This window comes from Parasteatoda tepidariorum, chromosome 4 (genome assembly GCF_043381705.1).
Source record: "Parasteatoda tepidariorum isolate YZ-2023 chromosome 4, CAS_Ptep_4.0, whole genome shotgun sequence".
Lineage (NCBI taxonomy): Eukaryota > Metazoa > Arthropoda > Arachnida > Araneae > Theridiidae > Parasteatoda > Parasteatoda tepidariorum.
Genome location: NC_092207.1, coordinates 80,637,899 through 80,656,158, shown reverse-complemented (window position 1 = coordinate 80,656,158; position 18,260 = coordinate 80,637,899). Strand labels below are relative to the sequence as shown.

Genomic DNA, 18,260 nt, shown 5'->3' with positions numbered 1-18,260 from the left:
ACTAACTCGAGTTTTCGTCATGACAGTTGATGCTTTCACTATTCACGCTGCTGGAGTTTTTTTGTTTACATCATTCTGCGCAATTCCATCCACGTTAATAGTGACCTCGAAACACTGGAATTCCCGCCTATGGGGACAAATTGGCTATTCAGAAAAATTGTGTTGCTTTTTGAAATATCAATATTTAATAATATAGAAACTGGCAGGATATGACTTTGCTAAATGCTTTGTTCCTTTTTGAAAATGTAGGTTTTTGCTTTTTAAAATACTTACTCGCTAGAATAAAGTGTTTTTTTTTTTGTTAGTGTTAAGTAATGGAGAAAGGTTAAGTTGTTAATTGGGTAATGTTTAGAATAGTAAGAGCAAGAATTTATACAAATCTTTTCAAACCCTACATGCAAAAATTATGTTTATTGCCTTTTTTAATAGTACTTCCATGCTCAGCAGGATACCAAGCTATTTAAAGTGGTACTTTCTTCATTTTTATAGCTTTATAACTAGATTTGTAGGATATTTTTTTCAAATATTCAGAATGAATTGCGGTGACTGAGGGGATAGAGAGTTCGCCTCCCAATCAGGTGACCCATATTTGAACCCCTATGATGGCTGCTTTTTTTTTATAACCGTCGTTGAACAGCTGACCCAATTTTCGGGTTTACGACTACTGATGTTCAACTGCGTAGCCTTGCAATTTTGAACACAATCTAGAAGACAAGGAAACTCCTATATCAAGTATTGGGAGAAATTTGCCTTCGTGGAGGACTTTTTGATGCAACTAACCCTCATTTGCATTACATGGAAAGGAAGATCACGAGAACCATCCACGGTTAGCCTGACGGCAAGGGGACTCTAACCTATGATCCGTCTACCACTGAGGATATTTCACGTCAGCACTGCGGTCGGTGCAAGCCTGATGCGGAATTCTATCGACCAGTCATCACCTAGATCGAACCCCGGTTCACCTCATTGGAAGGCGAACACTCTATCCCCTAAGCCATCGCGGCTCATGATGGCTGCTTTATACTAATTCTGCTCCCAGCTCGCACATGCCACAGTACAATATCTTCAGTGGTGGACGGATCATGGGGTAGAAATCCCCTTGCCGCCGGGTTAACCATGGGAGGTGTCAGTGGTTTCCCTCTCCATGCAACGCAAATGCGGTTTTATTTTATCAAAAAGTCTTCCTTGAAGACTTTGTCCCAATGATTGATCCAGGATAATACTGGTCAATCTGGTACAGTGGCGGATCCAGCAGGGGGGTCATGACCCCCAATATTGAAAAAAAAAATAATTTTTATAATAAAAATAATAATACAAATTATTTTAAAAACTATTTAAGGGGGCATATACAATTGGGTAGATCGGAAAAATCGATTTTTTTCCATCTAATTATGTTCTTCACTATTTCAAGAATCATAATCCAAAATATTACAACGAAATTCGTGATAGTTTCATTGTAAACATTAATAATGTTGAAGCACGCCGAGCGCTTTAAGCCTGCTTCAACAGGTTTAACCAAAGATTGTATTTGCCAAAGTTTCTAAAAAACGCATTACATTTATTATTTAAAAATTTTGAATACTTGAATTATTTATGTATTGTTCATTATGAAAAAAATAAATAAGCATTAAAAATCCAAATTTTTTTTTCCTTCAAAAAAAATTTTTTTTCATAAAAAAATTGCGGGGGGGGGGATCTGAGTCTATGACCCCCCCCAGGAAAAATTTCTGGATCCACCCCTGATCTGTTAAAATTAAAAATTTCAATGTTATGGAGTTGAACATTGATTCTGCGTTAATTCGTCATTGAAGTGAAAATTCGTTTCGAGCATAATTTCTTCCGGTTTCGATGAAGTACATCAGAGTCCAATAACTGTAGCAATACAAAGAGTGTACCTTCGGGAAAACTAATACCAGAAAGAATAAAAAAGGTTTTTCCCCGAAACTTCTTTTTGTCATTAGAAATGATACCTGAACACCCTCCTACTCTTCTCTGTACGCTTCTCCCTTTTCCGAGGAAAATGAGAGTGATTTAAGAGCAGGATTGAATTTCTTCCTAACAGATAAATGATGCATTTTTTATGATGCATTTTTTTAAAAGTTAAATCGAATGAGGCTATATGAGAGTCAATAAAATAAATTGTTTGAAAGTTAAAAGCGATTTAAGTATAAGAAAGTACTTATATTCACATGTATTTATGTACAATTTTTGCATTGCTATCTGAACATGCAAGATACATTTTCCTATCTAATTTTTCATACTGAATGAAATGGGATGAAATTCAAGTCAATAGGATTAATAGCATTGAAGCAATAAGGAATTTATTCATAATAAATACAATTCAAAAAACTGTATTTAAAAAAAAAAAAGAAAAAAAAAACGCCGGCCAGATGGCCGAGTGGTTAGCGTGCCTGACTGCGGGTTCGAATCCCGCTCTGGGCATGGATGTTTCTCTCTCTATTGTCGTCTGATGTGTGAATGTGGCCCACCCTATGAACGGGTATTTGTGGCAGTGTGGCGTGGGTAATGTTGCTCGCCTCCGTGACTTTGGTTCACAGGTGCCCACTGGGTAACGATAAATGAGCAACACTTCCGGCATCTTCTAAGGCGAAGAACGAAAGTTCAGTGCCTGCCGTTATTTAAAAAAAAATTTTTTTTTAAAAACAGTACAAATTTTGAACTATTACTCCTTTTGATTATTTGGGTTTGTTTTGATTAAGAAAGAAAAAAATACATAGGAAACAATACCTCACTTGTCTGCATAACAACGTGACATGCGTATGTAAGTGCAAGCACAAAAGTGTACTTTTCGTACACAAAATCCTTATAACTTCCGAAATATTTATTTTATCGTTTCCTGTTTTATTTCAATTCTTTCAGCCCAAAAATTTACATTGGAAAATATACCTTATATGTTCAGATAGTTCCTAATATATAACAATGCACACATGAAAGGAAGTAATTATAATACACCAAAACCTTTCTAAATTCATTCCATTCACTTGTGTAGATAACAAAGTTAGTTGTGCAAATAATAACTTTTTCTACGTAAAACCCTTATTCCTTCTAAACTAAAAACGGCTCTAAGCGAAACGAAACTCTAAACGAAAAAATCCAATTTTACTGGACTATCTATTTACGAAGACAAAACTCCTGCTTGCTTGCGAAAGCTAAATAATTAATTTGTGGTTGTTCAAATATTACTAAAGCCTCGCAGGAGAGAGGGACTTGTGATTTGCTTATTGTTACATACAAGGGAGCGGAATGGTATGAGCAATGTTTGCATAAGACATAATTCCATTATTTTTCTGTTTTTTTTTTTTCAATTAAAAAAGCTTGTAATTAAAGTTAAATTTGGGTAGGGAAAAATAGAAAGATTAAGATTTTTACTATCGTTGCAAAACACTAATTTCTAAAGAATATTCTACTCAAAATTGTATAAGATAAATTAACCCTTTGTTATAGAATTTTTACTAAACATAATTTTCATATTCTTTCCATTATTTTGTATTAATTTAGCACAAAATAAGTAAAAAACATTATACTTAGCATTATAATAATTTATGGTTAAGAAATACAGCATAAAACGCCGGTGACTTTTTTTGCGTTAATGGTAAAATCTTCCAAACTATTAAATTTGTACTTATTTAAATCTAAGAGAAACAATTATTCACTATTGAAATTCCTTTAATAAACAAAATCAATTATTGTTAAATTTTAATATAAATGATACGAAAAAATTTCTAGCTACTTATTTTAAATTTGGTACAAATATAACTCTGATAATCTAACTATTAAACTGTTTTTTATAACTAAAAAAATACCAAAATATATTTTTACTTGCGATTAGAGAGTCAGAAATACATATAATAAACGTAATTTTAGTTTTATGCAAAGTTACATTATTTATTTAAATTTATTTCTAAAATTAGATTACAACAGTAAAAGTCAAAGCATAAAACAAGGAGAGTATATTGAGAATTTTTAACATATGCATAACATAAGGGATTTTATTTTATAACCGTCGGTTGAACAGCCGATCCAATTTTTTCAGATTAGAGTACTAATGTTCAACGCTGTAACCTTGTAATTTTGAACCCAATCTAGAAGACAAGGGAACTCCTGAATCAAGTATTGGGAGAAAATTTACCATTGTGGAAGACTTTTTGATAGAACAAACCACGCATTAGCGTTACATGTCGATGAAAACCACGCAAACCTCCCACTGTTAGCCTGACGCATGGAAACTTTAACTTTTGATCCACGCAAACCTCCCAGTGTTAGCCTGACGCATGGGGACTTTAACTTTTTATCCGTCTACCACTGAGGATATTATACGTCAGCAAAGTGGGGGATGCGATTCGAGTGTGGAATTCATATCGACAAGTCATAGCCAGGATTCGAACCCGGTTCACCTCATTGGAAGGCGGACTCTCTATCCCCTGAGCCACCACGGATTTGTAATTTTCTTATTTTGATGAAATGGGGTTCAAAATGGCCAATAAAAAAACTTCTTCGAATGACCCCTTTTTAGACATCACTTTAGTTTAAAAATCAAACCATTTTCAATCTTAGAACTAGATATTTTTATTTTAATTGTTAAAATGTTGTAAACTTAAAATATCTCATTTCATTCGAAATTGTCGAAAATAATTATAATTCTTCGTTTACTATACTACTACTTCAATTTTAGTAAAGAAGTAACAGCAAAAGTAGACAAACAAAAATCCAATTGATAAATAAATTTTTGAATTATTAATTGATACAAAAATTAAATTAACAGTTATTACTATATAGATTTGTTTTCAACATAAAGGAGACTTAAGTATATCTGAAAAATCTTCAGTATTACAATTATTCTTATAAGCCCATTTCTTAATTAGGCATGTGTCTTTTGACTAATCGTGACGTGTGATAAGAATGAGTCAATCTAATTAACTTTTTAATAAGGTTATTCATAATAAGGTAAAAGTCAACAGTAGTGGCTCAGTGGATACGGAATTCGCCTCTAAATGAGATGACGTAGGTTCGAAACCTAGAGATAATTGGACAACACAGCGACTACAGTGCTGACATAAAATATCCTCAACGGTATCTATTCTAAAATTCATTAAAAGTATTGAACATGTCGCTGAGCAGTATGGAAACCCAAAAAGAGAGGTATAGATACAGCTAGAGGTGTAAGCCTCTGGGTATCTTATAATTGATGTTAACACTTTTTCAACTATTTCCAGATTGTACTCGTTTTTAAGCAACTGTTTGTTATTAACAAAGTTTTAACGGTTCGTTAAAACTTTCCGGCCAGAGGTTCGCTCGATGGGCCACGGTGTGACGGACGCTCGCTGCTGTCGACTGACGTCGTCGCTTTAGACTCCGACAATTTCCTTCTTTGCCATCCGACGCGTTTCGTGTTGCTAGAAATCTTGTGTGACTTGGGGCCTTGACCCGAGTGCCTGAATCTCCTGTGCTGTACGTGGTTGACGTCATTTGGACGAGACATCCAGTTTTTGTGTATAGGCCTTAATGGCCTGGGTCGCGTGAATTCATTACTATTCTTAGTGGTAGACGGATCATGGATTACAATCCCTTGCTAACCGTGGTAGGTTTTCCTCTTAATGTAATGCAGATTATTTCCAAGAAAAAGTCCTCCGTGAAGGATATTTTGTCCCAAGGCTTGATCCATAAGTTCCCTTGCCTTCTGGTTTAAGTTCAAAATTACAAGGCTTTGTACACTGATATATCATATATAAATAACTGTCGGCGTCGTTGAGCAGCCAACCCAATAATGAGTTTACAACTACTAATGTTCAACTAAGTAGCCTTTTAATTTTGAACCTAATCCTGAAGACAAGGGAACTCCTGGATCAAGTATTGGAAGAAATTTGCCTTTGTGGAGGACTTTTTTGATGGAACTAACCCACATTTGAGTTACATGGAGAGGAAAACCGCAAGTATCTCCCATGGTTAGCCTAACGGCAAGGGGATTCTAACCCATAATCCATCTACCACCGAGGATATTTTTTATTTGCACTGTGGTCGGTGCGAGCCGGGTGCGGAATTTGTATCAACGAACCATCGCTTCGAGCCTGGCTCACCTCATTGGAAGGCGAACGCTCTATCCTCTGAGCCACTACAACTCATTGTACATTGTAAGTCCAAAAATGGGTCGGCTGTTCAAAGCTGGATACAAAAAAAAAGGAAGGCAAAAAGGCTCATTGTGAACTGCCTGAAATAAATCAGTCGTAATGAGCAATGAATTGTGTATTTTCGAATTACCAAAAAGTATGTAAGCTCATTGCAATTAACCTAAAATGTTTCTAGTAGATAAAAAATATTAGGCACTTGTACAATCAGCCAGGCGCATTAGCAAAGTGATGCCACTATTGTGAAAAGAATAGGATTTTTCATTTAGCTTATGATACATACATTCGGGAGCCAACAAAGCCATATGAAGGAGGAAATGAGCAGCTTATAATGGTCAAAAAGACTGGAATATCCCCCCCCCGACAATGTCCGAGGGTCGAAGTCTGTCTTACCTCCTATGCCTGCTGATTTTAGCTGGATAAAAAGGGATGGCCTTCACGCCTAGGATGGCCCCACCAGGAGAAAATCTTCCAACATACATCACTCATTCCATTCATTGCAAAAATGCTGTGTTCAACCAACTTTGTCGGAACATACTCTGGTTTGACTTGGACTTTCTAAGGTGGATTTTACATCAAATCTTCTTTTTTTTGCGGTCAGTGGCGACTAGGAGCTTTTTTGACGCATGTCAGATTAAGAGGATAAGCAACAACAACATTCAGGAGTCAATCAAGTGCTTTAAGGTTATAATATGTTTTTTTTTTAAATGGGAATATATTGTAAGTATAGGTAAGTACAGCATTTATTTTAAATGTTTCTAAAAATATTTTGCCTATGTCTTATAGGTCAAAATGGACAGTTGCCACTGGCCAAAGGGTGACTAAATATAAATTAATCAATTGCTACAATTATAAAATTCAATCACCACATATTTCGTTGAAAATGCACCCCATGTGTATTTTATTATTCATACTTTTTTAAAATAAATTTTGAACTACTATGAATATTTTACAGTATTCTGAAAATATTTTTATTTCATGCATGTTTCTTAAAATTTTTCTACATTTTGGAAATGAATTTCGTAATGTTTATAATAATTTGAAGTTAAAAATTTTCGAATTATGTACAATACTATGCCTAATTTGGTTAGCCTTTAAAACTTAATTTCCAAAAAAAAAATAATAAAGAAAAAATCAATAATGGAATCTTAAATTGATCTAGGATACAGTGATGTTAAACGTCCTGCTACGGTAATCTTAAACATAGTTGTGAAAATACTTAATTAATATGCTACAAAAATTATTATTTTAGGAGAATAAGTCATAAAGAACAAAATAGAATAAAATATTTTATTGTTTATACACTAATACTTTAATATACAGTTGTCAAACACAACACTTAAAATATTAAATATGTAATATTCTTTCAATAAATAAGAGTTAAGATTCAACTCCAATAGGCTTAGAAGCACAGGCTTGACGTACACTCATTTCCTACAAAAGCAAAAAAAAAGAGACTTATAATTTTTTATAAATAATAATTCTTTAATTTCTACATACAGTAAAAGTGCTTAGTATAGAATAGCGAGAAAATGGTGAAACGCATGCTCGCAAAATTTATTGTGAAAGTAGGTGTGGACACAACTTAGTGCATTTTTTTAAATTTCATTTTGCAATTTGAATTTTAGAAAATGGAAAAAATTATCAATGCTTCCAAAAACATTACTTTAAAAGGATAGTATGTTATGCAGGATCTCTTTCATATGCAACATATCTTTTCTAATCCTTGTCAAAAAAGTAAACACTCAATTGGTATCAAATTAACATTCAAACGAAGGAACAAAAAATGATATTCAAATCTGTTGAATCACGAGGGATGAGGTTGGATGAAAAACTTTAAAACCAGTTTAATTGTCTGATTTAATGGAGTCGAATTTAAATAGCCTACTTCTCTCTGTTTCCAGTAGCAAGCAAACAGGTTGTGATGTTTTCAATCTCATTGCTTAATTAGTATAAAAATAGACTCTTTTTCTTTTCCTAAACTAAATATTTATTTGTTATCCCTAATGTGCATACCTTATTTCTGATAAGGATTTTTTAAAAAAAAAGTTTCATATTAAGGATGGAGAATTGTCCCGAACTACGTTGATTGCTAAAAGAAATTTACACCCTTTGGTGTAAAATAGCCATGCCTCTAACCCCAACTTTTAACCACCATCTTATACCGCCATGTAATTTTTACTCTGGTTATACAATGTGCTCCAAACTTTTACTCTACAAGACATAAGAACTTTCAGCCATGACAGGTTTAACCAGCTGTTTAGTTGGCCTCCAATACAGAACACATTATCCCATGTGCTTCACCAGTGATGTGAGCAATGCCTTCACAGCTGGAGCATGAAATTATATAAACATCCAAGTAAATTGTTAAAGTTTCACTATATAAATGTAAGGAATGCTTTTTTAGCCTTTTAAGAATATTCTGAAATTAGTATAACAGCTCAATTTTACAGAATGTAATTAATACATAAATTTTACAAAATTCATAGAAATATTACATACCCATGTATCCAGCAATGATGTAATAGAATATTTTTGTGGCATTGTGCTTAACCGAGTACAAAGTACTTGCTGAATGCTTTGCAGAATCGAAGTAGATTCTAAAAGAAAATGAAAAAAAAAGCTTCAAAGCATTGCATTAGAAATAATAAAAATTGTCTAAAATCTCAGCTATTAGTTTTAATTATCCATAAATCATATAATCTGTTCATTTCTTGGTGTTTTCTGAAAATTAATGGCATGAAGAAATAATGATTCATAGATGATAAAAAATACTTCATGATGGATGCTCCAATTTCTGAATACATCATAACAGATAATTTTAGTTGGAAAACCAATACACCGTTTTGCTATAGTTTTTTCAACCCTTCTTCGTAGTTTCCAACTACAATAACAGTCAATTGCAGTAAAAGTCAAAACAAAAATGAGGGTGGCAGGTGTTGCAAATTTTTTACATAAGCATAGGTAGAGAATATAGATTAGGTTATTTTTGCTTACAAGGGGTGGAAAGGTAGTTTAAAACTGTCAAAAACAAGCTTATAAAAAATATCAATGACACCAAACGAGGAGAAAAAGTCAATCATTGAATAATTGCACCCAGAGTCTCAGGGACCCACTAAAAATACAAAAGTGGGTCCAGCAACAACAAAAAAAGAGAGGCTCATGAACAATTATGTAGTTACTGACTCTTGCACTTTAGCGTTAGGTGTTTTCCCATTTTTTGTAATTTATATCTGTAATAAAAATAAAAATTAAAGCAGGATTTTAAAAAATGTGCAGAAATCCACAGCAATAACTGCCTGAAAAGTGATATAAAAACCACACGAAATTATGATGGAATGAATACTGGGCCTTAAAAATTCCTTGGTAATAAAAACAACTACTATAAAAAGAATGGTAAACCATGTGGATTCACTATAAAATTGAGGCAAAATAAGTGCATCAAAAAATATTATTTGAAATTTCGGTCTTAAAATAATTCTTAAAAGTAAAATTTAAAAAAAAACCACATGGACTTTTGTGATGTCCTTGTGTTTGTTTCGATTTCATTTCAGCCATAATAGTAATTATTAGGAGAAAACAAATATATTGGACTTATTTATACTGTTTTTCATTGGTCAAAACTAGTTTTATCATATAATATTTTATTAAATATAACAGTTAAAATTAAAATAAAGAAAACCATTTTTAGAGGAATTGAGTTTTAAAAAGTTCGCTATCTCAGTTAGGAATTTACCTTATAACTGTTTCATATCTCAAAAATTTTTATTTCACCTAAGTTGCATTCTACTTCTACACGTATACAGAGCATGTTAATGCATACTTTTCAGATGAAAATCAAGATGTTAATGCAGGAGAGATTTGTATTCAGTTTATTTTAACTTTGTCTACAAAAACAAAATGGTGCTTGATTAATTTTTGTCTGTAAGGCCAAAATAAATCTGAGTCACCTACTGCACATGTTCTGTTATCAGGTACATACAGTACTGTATATATCATTGCAATAAAAATATTACTTCAAAATGAAAATAAAAATTTCTAGATGCATATTTTACATATTGGACATAAATATAAGCTTTTGTGTACTGTATGATGCATGCATAAATAAGAATCAGTGAAACTTTGACTAACCATATTCATCTTTGGTTGTATAACATTGAGGAGGTTTTTCAGGGTAATTTTCAGGCACTGTAATACTTATTGATGGAACACAAGGCAAATTTTTATCATCTAAAGAATTAAAATATGAAGTAAATAAACATGTATATAATCTTCATTTCACAACAAACATGGTAAGAAAATTTCAGTTCTAAAAATACTAGTCAGATTAAAAAAAATTTGCACCACTATTTTACACTAAAGAAAAATATCAACAATTTTTAAAATGCTAAACAGAGATGTAGTAAAAAAAAACTTTGGTGACTGAAATCATAAAAGATCTCAGTTGAAATGCATTTCTTGCAATTGCTGAGATCAAAGTAAAATTCAATGGTTAAAAAAATAGGTTTCACGAGAAGAGTTGGTAACTCAGCATTTTTAAAAAAAATAATAAAAATGTCATTGTTTGATTTCAAAACATTTTCTGGTGCCACTGGATTGATGCACGGTAATATTTGTGGGTTAATGTAGTAATCTATGCAGTTCAACAGATTAGCATAAGTAGTTTTAATTTAAAACCATGCTTTAAATGGGGTTAAGAAAATCAGAACTACATTTTTCCAAAAAATTAGGACTAGAATTGATGTTGCATTAAAAATCCAAACTTTTTGATACTTAAAATCCATAAAAATCCACATTTGCATTCTTAAAAAAATAAGATGCTCTAAACACACAAAAATCAAGAATATGAGGATCAGAACCTAATAATTAGGACAAATAAGGATAAAATATTTTTTATCAGAAAAATCCGAACATCGAACCCTGCTTAAAACTGAACAATTTAGAAGATGGAACTTGCTAGACAGTCTAAAATATTTAATCCCCCATGAGGAGCTAGCAAGTGAAAATTTCATGCTCTGCAATAAAATATTAGCAATAGTAGTTTATTTTATAATTAATTACAAGTAAGCTCAATCCAATAATATTAAAATAATGTGAACAGCATAGTTGTTTTATCTTAAAAGAGAATTTTGAACAATTTTAACCATTACAAATTTTTCAAGATAATTGTCATACTTTTCTAGCTATTATTTGGTATAATAAAAGGTCCCTTAACTACTAAACTGCGATGGCTGTCATTGTAAAAAGCTGGAGTTCGATCAGATGGATGGAAACCAGCTTGATTGGGAAGTAAAGACGGACTCTGCGCAGTGCTAAAAATATTGTTACAATCATGCTGTTGGTCACAAAATTGTGGAGCCTTATCCACCATGACTCTCCTGGCTCACAATGAGCTGTTGCGGGAATGCTTTACTTTTATAATAAAAGGAAATAAAAGCTATTATTTAGAAATTTCTTTTAATATCAATCTCATTTAAATACAGATGATAAATTAATTTAATACAAAACATACCCAGTTGACAAATGAGATTCACAGTTTTTGATCCTTGATGCTGAACAGGATCTAATTGTACTTTAAATTTTTGATCAAGACGAGCAATTTCTCCTTGCAGAACATCAGATATTTCAGCAGAATCGTCATCTGCTTTTCTGCGCTTAGGAGGTGGAGAAGGAGTTCTAAATAAATTGATAAATTAATTTATTTCAAACTAATTATAGAATTCAATTTAAAAGTTTCTTGCTCAAAAGGGAAAGACAAGTTTTAAAAAATTGTTTCTTTTTAAACTGCATAAGAGTTGAGATTCTATTATTAGAATTTTTTTTATTTATATAAATATAATTGATAATACATTAAGTATAACATTATTTCAAAACGAGAATATAATTACTCGATAAAGGTATTTATTTTTAACCAGGGATGATAGTGAGCCCAACTCAAAAATCCTGAAATTTTCTTGAGTAAAATCATTAATGACACATTTTAAAAAACTAATGTCTTTATAAATTAAAATCATTGATATTTTCAAAACATAAAACTCTAATGAAATTATATGCAGCATAATTTAAATGAATAATTATTTATAAGTTTACTTTCATCTCTAATCACATTTATTATTCGACCAGAAAAAAATATTTACAAATGAAAGCGATGACAAGTATGAATTCTAGTTCTAATATTTTTAAATAAAATATACAAGAATTTCTATACATAAATGTGATCGATGATTTCTGGAAACTTCTGGACCTTGGATTTCCGGATTGCAGTTAGTAGAAAATCCGAAAATCCAGATTTTTTCCGCAGCACAATCATCTCTGTTTAACGTAATGAAACCAAATGCAATAACAATTTGAATTTTTAATTCCTGCGTACTAAAAAAAGTAAACAGTAATTTTGTGAAAAGAATCTGCCATAAATGTCACTTTTTTCATAATGATAAATGTGTAAATAATATGTGTCAAAATCTGCATAAATGGTTTATTTGCTTTTAAAATGTGCTATTTCATCATATAAATTTAACTTAAATAATTTAAGTTTTAAATTAATTGAAAAATCTTCATTCCAATCATTGTTATAAGTACAGAATCAAACTGAAGAAAATGAAAATTTAAGATCAATAACATTAAAAAAAAAAAAAAAAACTATGCAATTTTTTTTGCATGTTATTTAAAAACGACAGTGTGTGTTGTAGGAGATTAGGAAGCATTTAAGATGCTATTATTATTTTTTAAATGTGTTATTATTAAAAAAATATTGATATCTAGAAGCTATGACTTTTTTTATATCTCAAACTTAAATAAAAGTGAACATTTTAAAATCAATACCTAACACTAGATCCAAAGAGTGCTGTAATAGGTGGTCCAAATGTTTTTTCCAGTATATGATTAAACATAGGAGATTTACTGATATTGTTTAATGCATCAATTAGGGGTTGACATATATTTTGTTCTTGTGATTTCATAGGGACAGTAGTAGGTTGGGCAGGCGGTGTTATACCATCCATTTGTAAAAATGACTATAAAAAGAATTTTTCAACATTTTAATGAAAATAGATTAAAAAAATTATAGTAAGAACACATAATATGCAAGTAGTAACAGTGATTTGAAAGTTCAAAATAAAAGTAAAAACAAATATTCTTCAATATATTCAGATTATAAGATGTTTACTACATGACTCATAAAAATTAAAATACAAAATTGTCATTAATTATGCAGGGAAAAAAATTTTGATTTTAGAATAATTGTAATTATTTCTTTACTATTTTATAGTACCAAGTCTGCAATTTGTAAAATCAGTAATTAGTAAAATCAGTCATTTATATTTATCAAATTTCTTCAGTTATCTGACTTAAATACCCTAATATCAAAAATAGCCAGCAACACTGCTTTATATCTAAGAAAACATCTGTTGTTCGGGGTTGTATTTATTGACTAATTATTCTCTCTGGTAAACAGCAAAAATTTTCTGGTAAGCAACTTTTTGTGAATTTCTAGCTTTAATTGAGAATTTTATTGAAAATTTAACTTTGTAAACTTATATGAAATTGCCTTCCTAAATCTTATTGCACATTTATTCTTGCACCATGAAATACTGGGAAAATTCTATCTTCTTTCTTTTATGAAGTAAATAATGAGTAAATGGAAACAAAACCTTCAGACATTGATGTAATCCCATTAAACAGCATGCACTGTATATATCAAATTTGGATTCCCAACAAAAATACAATTATTCATTTGAAATCAGGAAATTTTTATTTTATCATATTAGATAAAGAAAAAAAAATATACTAATTGAGCCTTCTACTAAACAAATATTTGTAGCACAATTCTAAACTCTTTTATTACATTAAAAAATATTTAAAAAAAATTAAGCTAAAGAAAAATTTAAAATGTAATTAAAAATTTGTTAAGACTTCTTGGAGAAAGTAATTATATTTTTCTTAAAAGAAATATTTAGACAAAACAAAAAATAATTTACGAAAAAATTTAGGGGATAATCAATGTAGTAAAAATCTAATGACATACATATTACATAAAACATTACATATTGTCTAAGCATAGTTGAAAAGTCAGTGCTCCGTTTAATCAAATATGTCCACTATCATATCGAATAAGATACCATAGAATTTTTATGACAGAGTCTCTAATATGTATCTTATAAAATTAATTATGATTACATTTTAAAATTTTAGATGTCTAATTGATCTAAACACAAACAATATGAGAGGGCCACACTGGCCCCTTCAGGCTTTCTAGGTATATAACAATGTTCAGTCTTTATAGTGTTAAAGAGTGCAAAATGAGAAAAAAAAGATCTATTTTATTCAACAAGAATAAAGGCAAATTTTATTGTAAAAGGATAAAATATACTCTTTTTAATTTCAGAAATACTTCGTTTAGAATAGAAAGTTTTAACAGTTTCAGGCTAATTTTATAATTGAAGTACTGAACAACTTATATTGTAAGATCAAAACATAGAAATTTTTTCATGAAATTAATTCATGAATTGAATTTTAAAAAAAATAATTATTAGTTTATATTTCCTCAAACAAACATTTAATTAAAATTAACAATATAGTTCATGGCTTCCTCAGTCAAGTAATTTTTAAATAGGTTTTCATTAATTTTATAAAGAAAACGATATGAATATACTACTTAACATTTTTGTACAAGAGTAAATTAGTGACTGATCCCTCAATTAATCATTTAAAAATTCTTTGTTAGAATTGGTGGTTGGGGTCTATCATATTTAAAAACAGATGAAATTACAACACTTCAGCTTAGAATATTATTACTGTATTAGCTGAAAATAATAAATAAGTATTTGACCTTTGAATTTATCATCATAAAATTTGGATAAAGTGAAATTGTTAATTGACTTTCTCCTTCATAAAATAATTGAATTTTCAAACAAGTTTCAAACAATGAATCCTGCAAAATGTTGTATGCCTGAACCACGTATATAATTTGTAGACAGTCCCTAGGTTTAAACTAACAAATTTTGTTATTTTAACAAGCATTGTAAATGAAAATAAAAAGATGATAGGTCGATAATCCAAAATGTTTGATTGCTCAAAACGATCATTTTAAAATCCGCACTTGAATTTGCATAAAACAGGATGTTTTGCCCATACACAAAAATCAGTAATATTGGTACAAAGAGAAAATCTTTTTTATCAGGAAAATTAAAAACACTAGGACTACTATGAGCCCTGACTATTTTAAATGCATTAAAATGATTTTAAGAATATTTATCTATGAAAAAAAATCATACAAGATTTAAAAAAAACACACACACAAAATTAAGACGATGTTTGATAGGTCACCAATCATATTTAAGCATGATATAAGTACTTATACTTACTGGATTCATTTTTTCAAGAACTTGTTCACATTTTATCAGAACATCCATGGGACATCTAATGAAGAGAAAAAAAATTATTATCATTATTCAGTAAGTGATACTTTAAAGTTTAGATAGTATTAAGTAATCATCTACCTCTTGTTAGGATCAGTCAATATATCATACAGACTTTTCATTCGGCTTAAGTCTTTCTTTTTATCTAAGAATATATTTATAAAATTAATTTATATGTACACATATAAAAACTAAAACTTTTGAAAATTAACATTATAACCATAATAATTATTAATTTTTCGAAATAGAATTGCACACAAATTATGTAAGAGAATAAAATATACTGTAAGTAGATATTGTATATAACTAACTTGTCCGAGGGGGGGGGATTTTGTTTTTCAAAAAAATAATAAACAAAAGAACTAAAAAATTTTTAAGTCAAAATAAATAAATAGAATGTACATTTTTAAAATTTATTTTAAAATACTTTTAATTCATTATTCTATATTAACTTCCTTCTACAAAGGAAAAGAATATTTTCTATTAAACTAACTCTCTATTAATTTAATAAGTCAAAATGTTCCTTTATTAGTTTGAAATCTATAAGTTGATAAGTGGAACCTTAAATTTAGTTTTAAAATTTTTTAATATATAATTATATTTTGATTTCTATTATTTTTAACATATACGTTACTTATTTTATATGTTATGCTAGTTAAAATTTGTGTGGAATCAAAAAAAATTTTTTTTGTTAAAAAAAATTATCAAAAACTTTTATCAATATTTGTTTCTTCTCTTCACAAATTTTAAAAAAGTTACTGATCATATTCAAATATTATATTATTATTGATATATTCAAATTATGTAAATTCAAGTTTGAATTATTTGGAATTCAAATGATACATGCTTGTATCAAAGGTGTCAATCTACATCAGTTAACTGTAGTCATTTCAAAATGAATAATTTAAACAAAAATACACATTATCTGACAAATTCCTTTTTCCTTCTGCTATGATATCTTCATTGTACTATGATCAACATTGTGCAGAGGTTTTTTTTATAGTTCTGTAAATTTTTGAGGTAGTTTTTTTACATAATCTGAAAATTAACAATTTTACCTCTTTTTGATGAAAAATGATAAAAGTGTTATACCATTGCAATGAAATTATTAAGAAACAATGCATAATCTTTATAATAATGTAGAAAAAGAATTGAGATTACACAGTGAAGAAAAAACTATCAATGATTTAATAACTGAAAAACAATGTTAGCACATCCACACACATCTAGTTCTTAATGTTTCCAGAAATTGATACAAATATTCTACTTTTTTAAAAGCTGAAATATAACCTACTTTCATCTTTCTCAATACGACTGATCATTCTCTTCAGAGGTTCAACATATTTGGCGAGTTGCTTCCTCTTTTCTAGATAACAATCTTCTTGAGTTCTGTTTATAGGACTAGCAGTTGGCCCACTAGGAACTGAATAGAAGCAAATTTATAATAAATATGACTATCATTTTGCAAGAAAAATAAAAACTAAATGAAAATTGCAACAGATTACTTAGGTCCTTTTCTTTTATAAAGTACATTTATTGTTACCTAATATGGAATTCTTATAATGATCATAATATCCATTTAGATCGTTTTTTGAAAATTACAGACCACCTTGGTTATTGTTCAGAAATTCTACCAACGCAGAAATTTATTGCATCACAGAATAGGAGTCAACCAATTTCTTTTTAATTTGGGTGTTCATTTCTATTGGTCTAGTACTTTATTTATAAAATATTTTATAATATATCTTTCAGTTAACAAATTTTTTTTTGCTGTTTTACAAAGTCAAGCAAAAGATTTACTATTTTAGAGTTGTTTAAGAAAGGAAAATTACAGTGCAAAATCGTTTGTTTGTTCTGCAAGCAATAATTGTATAAACATTTTTTTACTCTCTAATGGCTATATCATATGAGAGAAAAATAAGAGCAATTATAAGCGGAACCTCCACTCTATCCGCAACTCTAAAGGCAATTTCTTAGTTTGGAGTTGCCGATACGGTTGCTTGTAACTGGGTTATCATTTTTTGTTATTTATATGAGCTTTGGTGACAACTTGAGTTTTATTTCATTATTCTCGTTTCTCTTCAATTATTTTCTCATATGATTATATTTTTGTTAGTTATTTCCAGACATACTCAATACCAGAATTCTGTAATAGTGATATCCACATGGGAAAATCAAACAGCAAATGCAGTGATTGTTTCTTTAATTATTCATGGTTTAATTAAGAGGAAGAAAGAAAGAAAAACCCTTTGGTCAAAAAATGGCTGCTCAGAAGAATACAACTTTGATGTTATGAAAATCTTATGAGGGAATTAGCATAAGAGGTAAGTTAATTTTATTTTTATTAATTTGTTTATACTTTATCATTATCACAAATTTTGCTTATTGTTTAATTTTTAAAGGATTAGCTCATTTTTCAGAAGATTTGTTTTTTATTTAATGCGTAGAATATTTGCTATTATTTTAACACTTGTAGTCCATAAATTATTTAGGTTGAAAGTGAAAACTACATTACTTTTTAAACGAAGAAGAAAATGCATTTACAAAAATAGTACTTGATTTGTTAAGTATTTATGATTAAAATATGAGTAAAATTAGATAAAACAAAAGTTTAATGTATAATTTATAAAATTTCAGGCGAATGCAATAAATGTAGCAAGCTAAAAATTTAAGTATTTTTTGTCAACATCAAATTTTGATT

At 29.7% G+C, this 18,260-nt stretch overlaps 1 protein-coding gene across 5 annotated transcripts in view; it reads right to left on the bottom strand.

The window, feature by feature from the left end:
- Window positions 1-7,419: 7,419 nt before the first annotated feature.
- Window positions 7,420-18,260, bottom strand: part of LOC107457014 (mediator complex subunit 15) — a 70,519-nt gene continuing 59,678 nt past the window's right edge. For all 5 annotated transcript variants that reach the window (XM_043041540.1, XM_043041541.2, XM_071180111.1 and 2 more), the window contains 8 exons: window positions 16,854-16,982; window positions 15,641-15,704; window positions 15,506-15,560; window positions 12,966-13,156; window positions 11,656-11,819; window positions 10,275-10,373; window positions 8,646-8,743; window positions 7,420-7,577 (listed from right to left, as the gene is read on the bottom strand). In XM_043041540.1, the coding sequence (XP_042897474.1) occupies window positions 7,524-7,577; window positions 8,646-8,743; window positions 10,275-10,373; window positions 11,656-11,819; window positions 12,966-13,156; window positions 15,506-15,560; window positions 15,641-15,704; window positions 16,854-16,982 (854 nt within the window). In that variant the 3' untranslated portion in view covers window positions 7,420-7,523. The remainder of the gene's footprint in view (window positions 7,578-8,645; window positions 8,744-10,274; window positions 10,374-11,655; window positions 11,820-12,965; window positions 13,157-15,505; window positions 15,561-15,640; window positions 15,705-16,853; window positions 16,983-18,260) is intronic.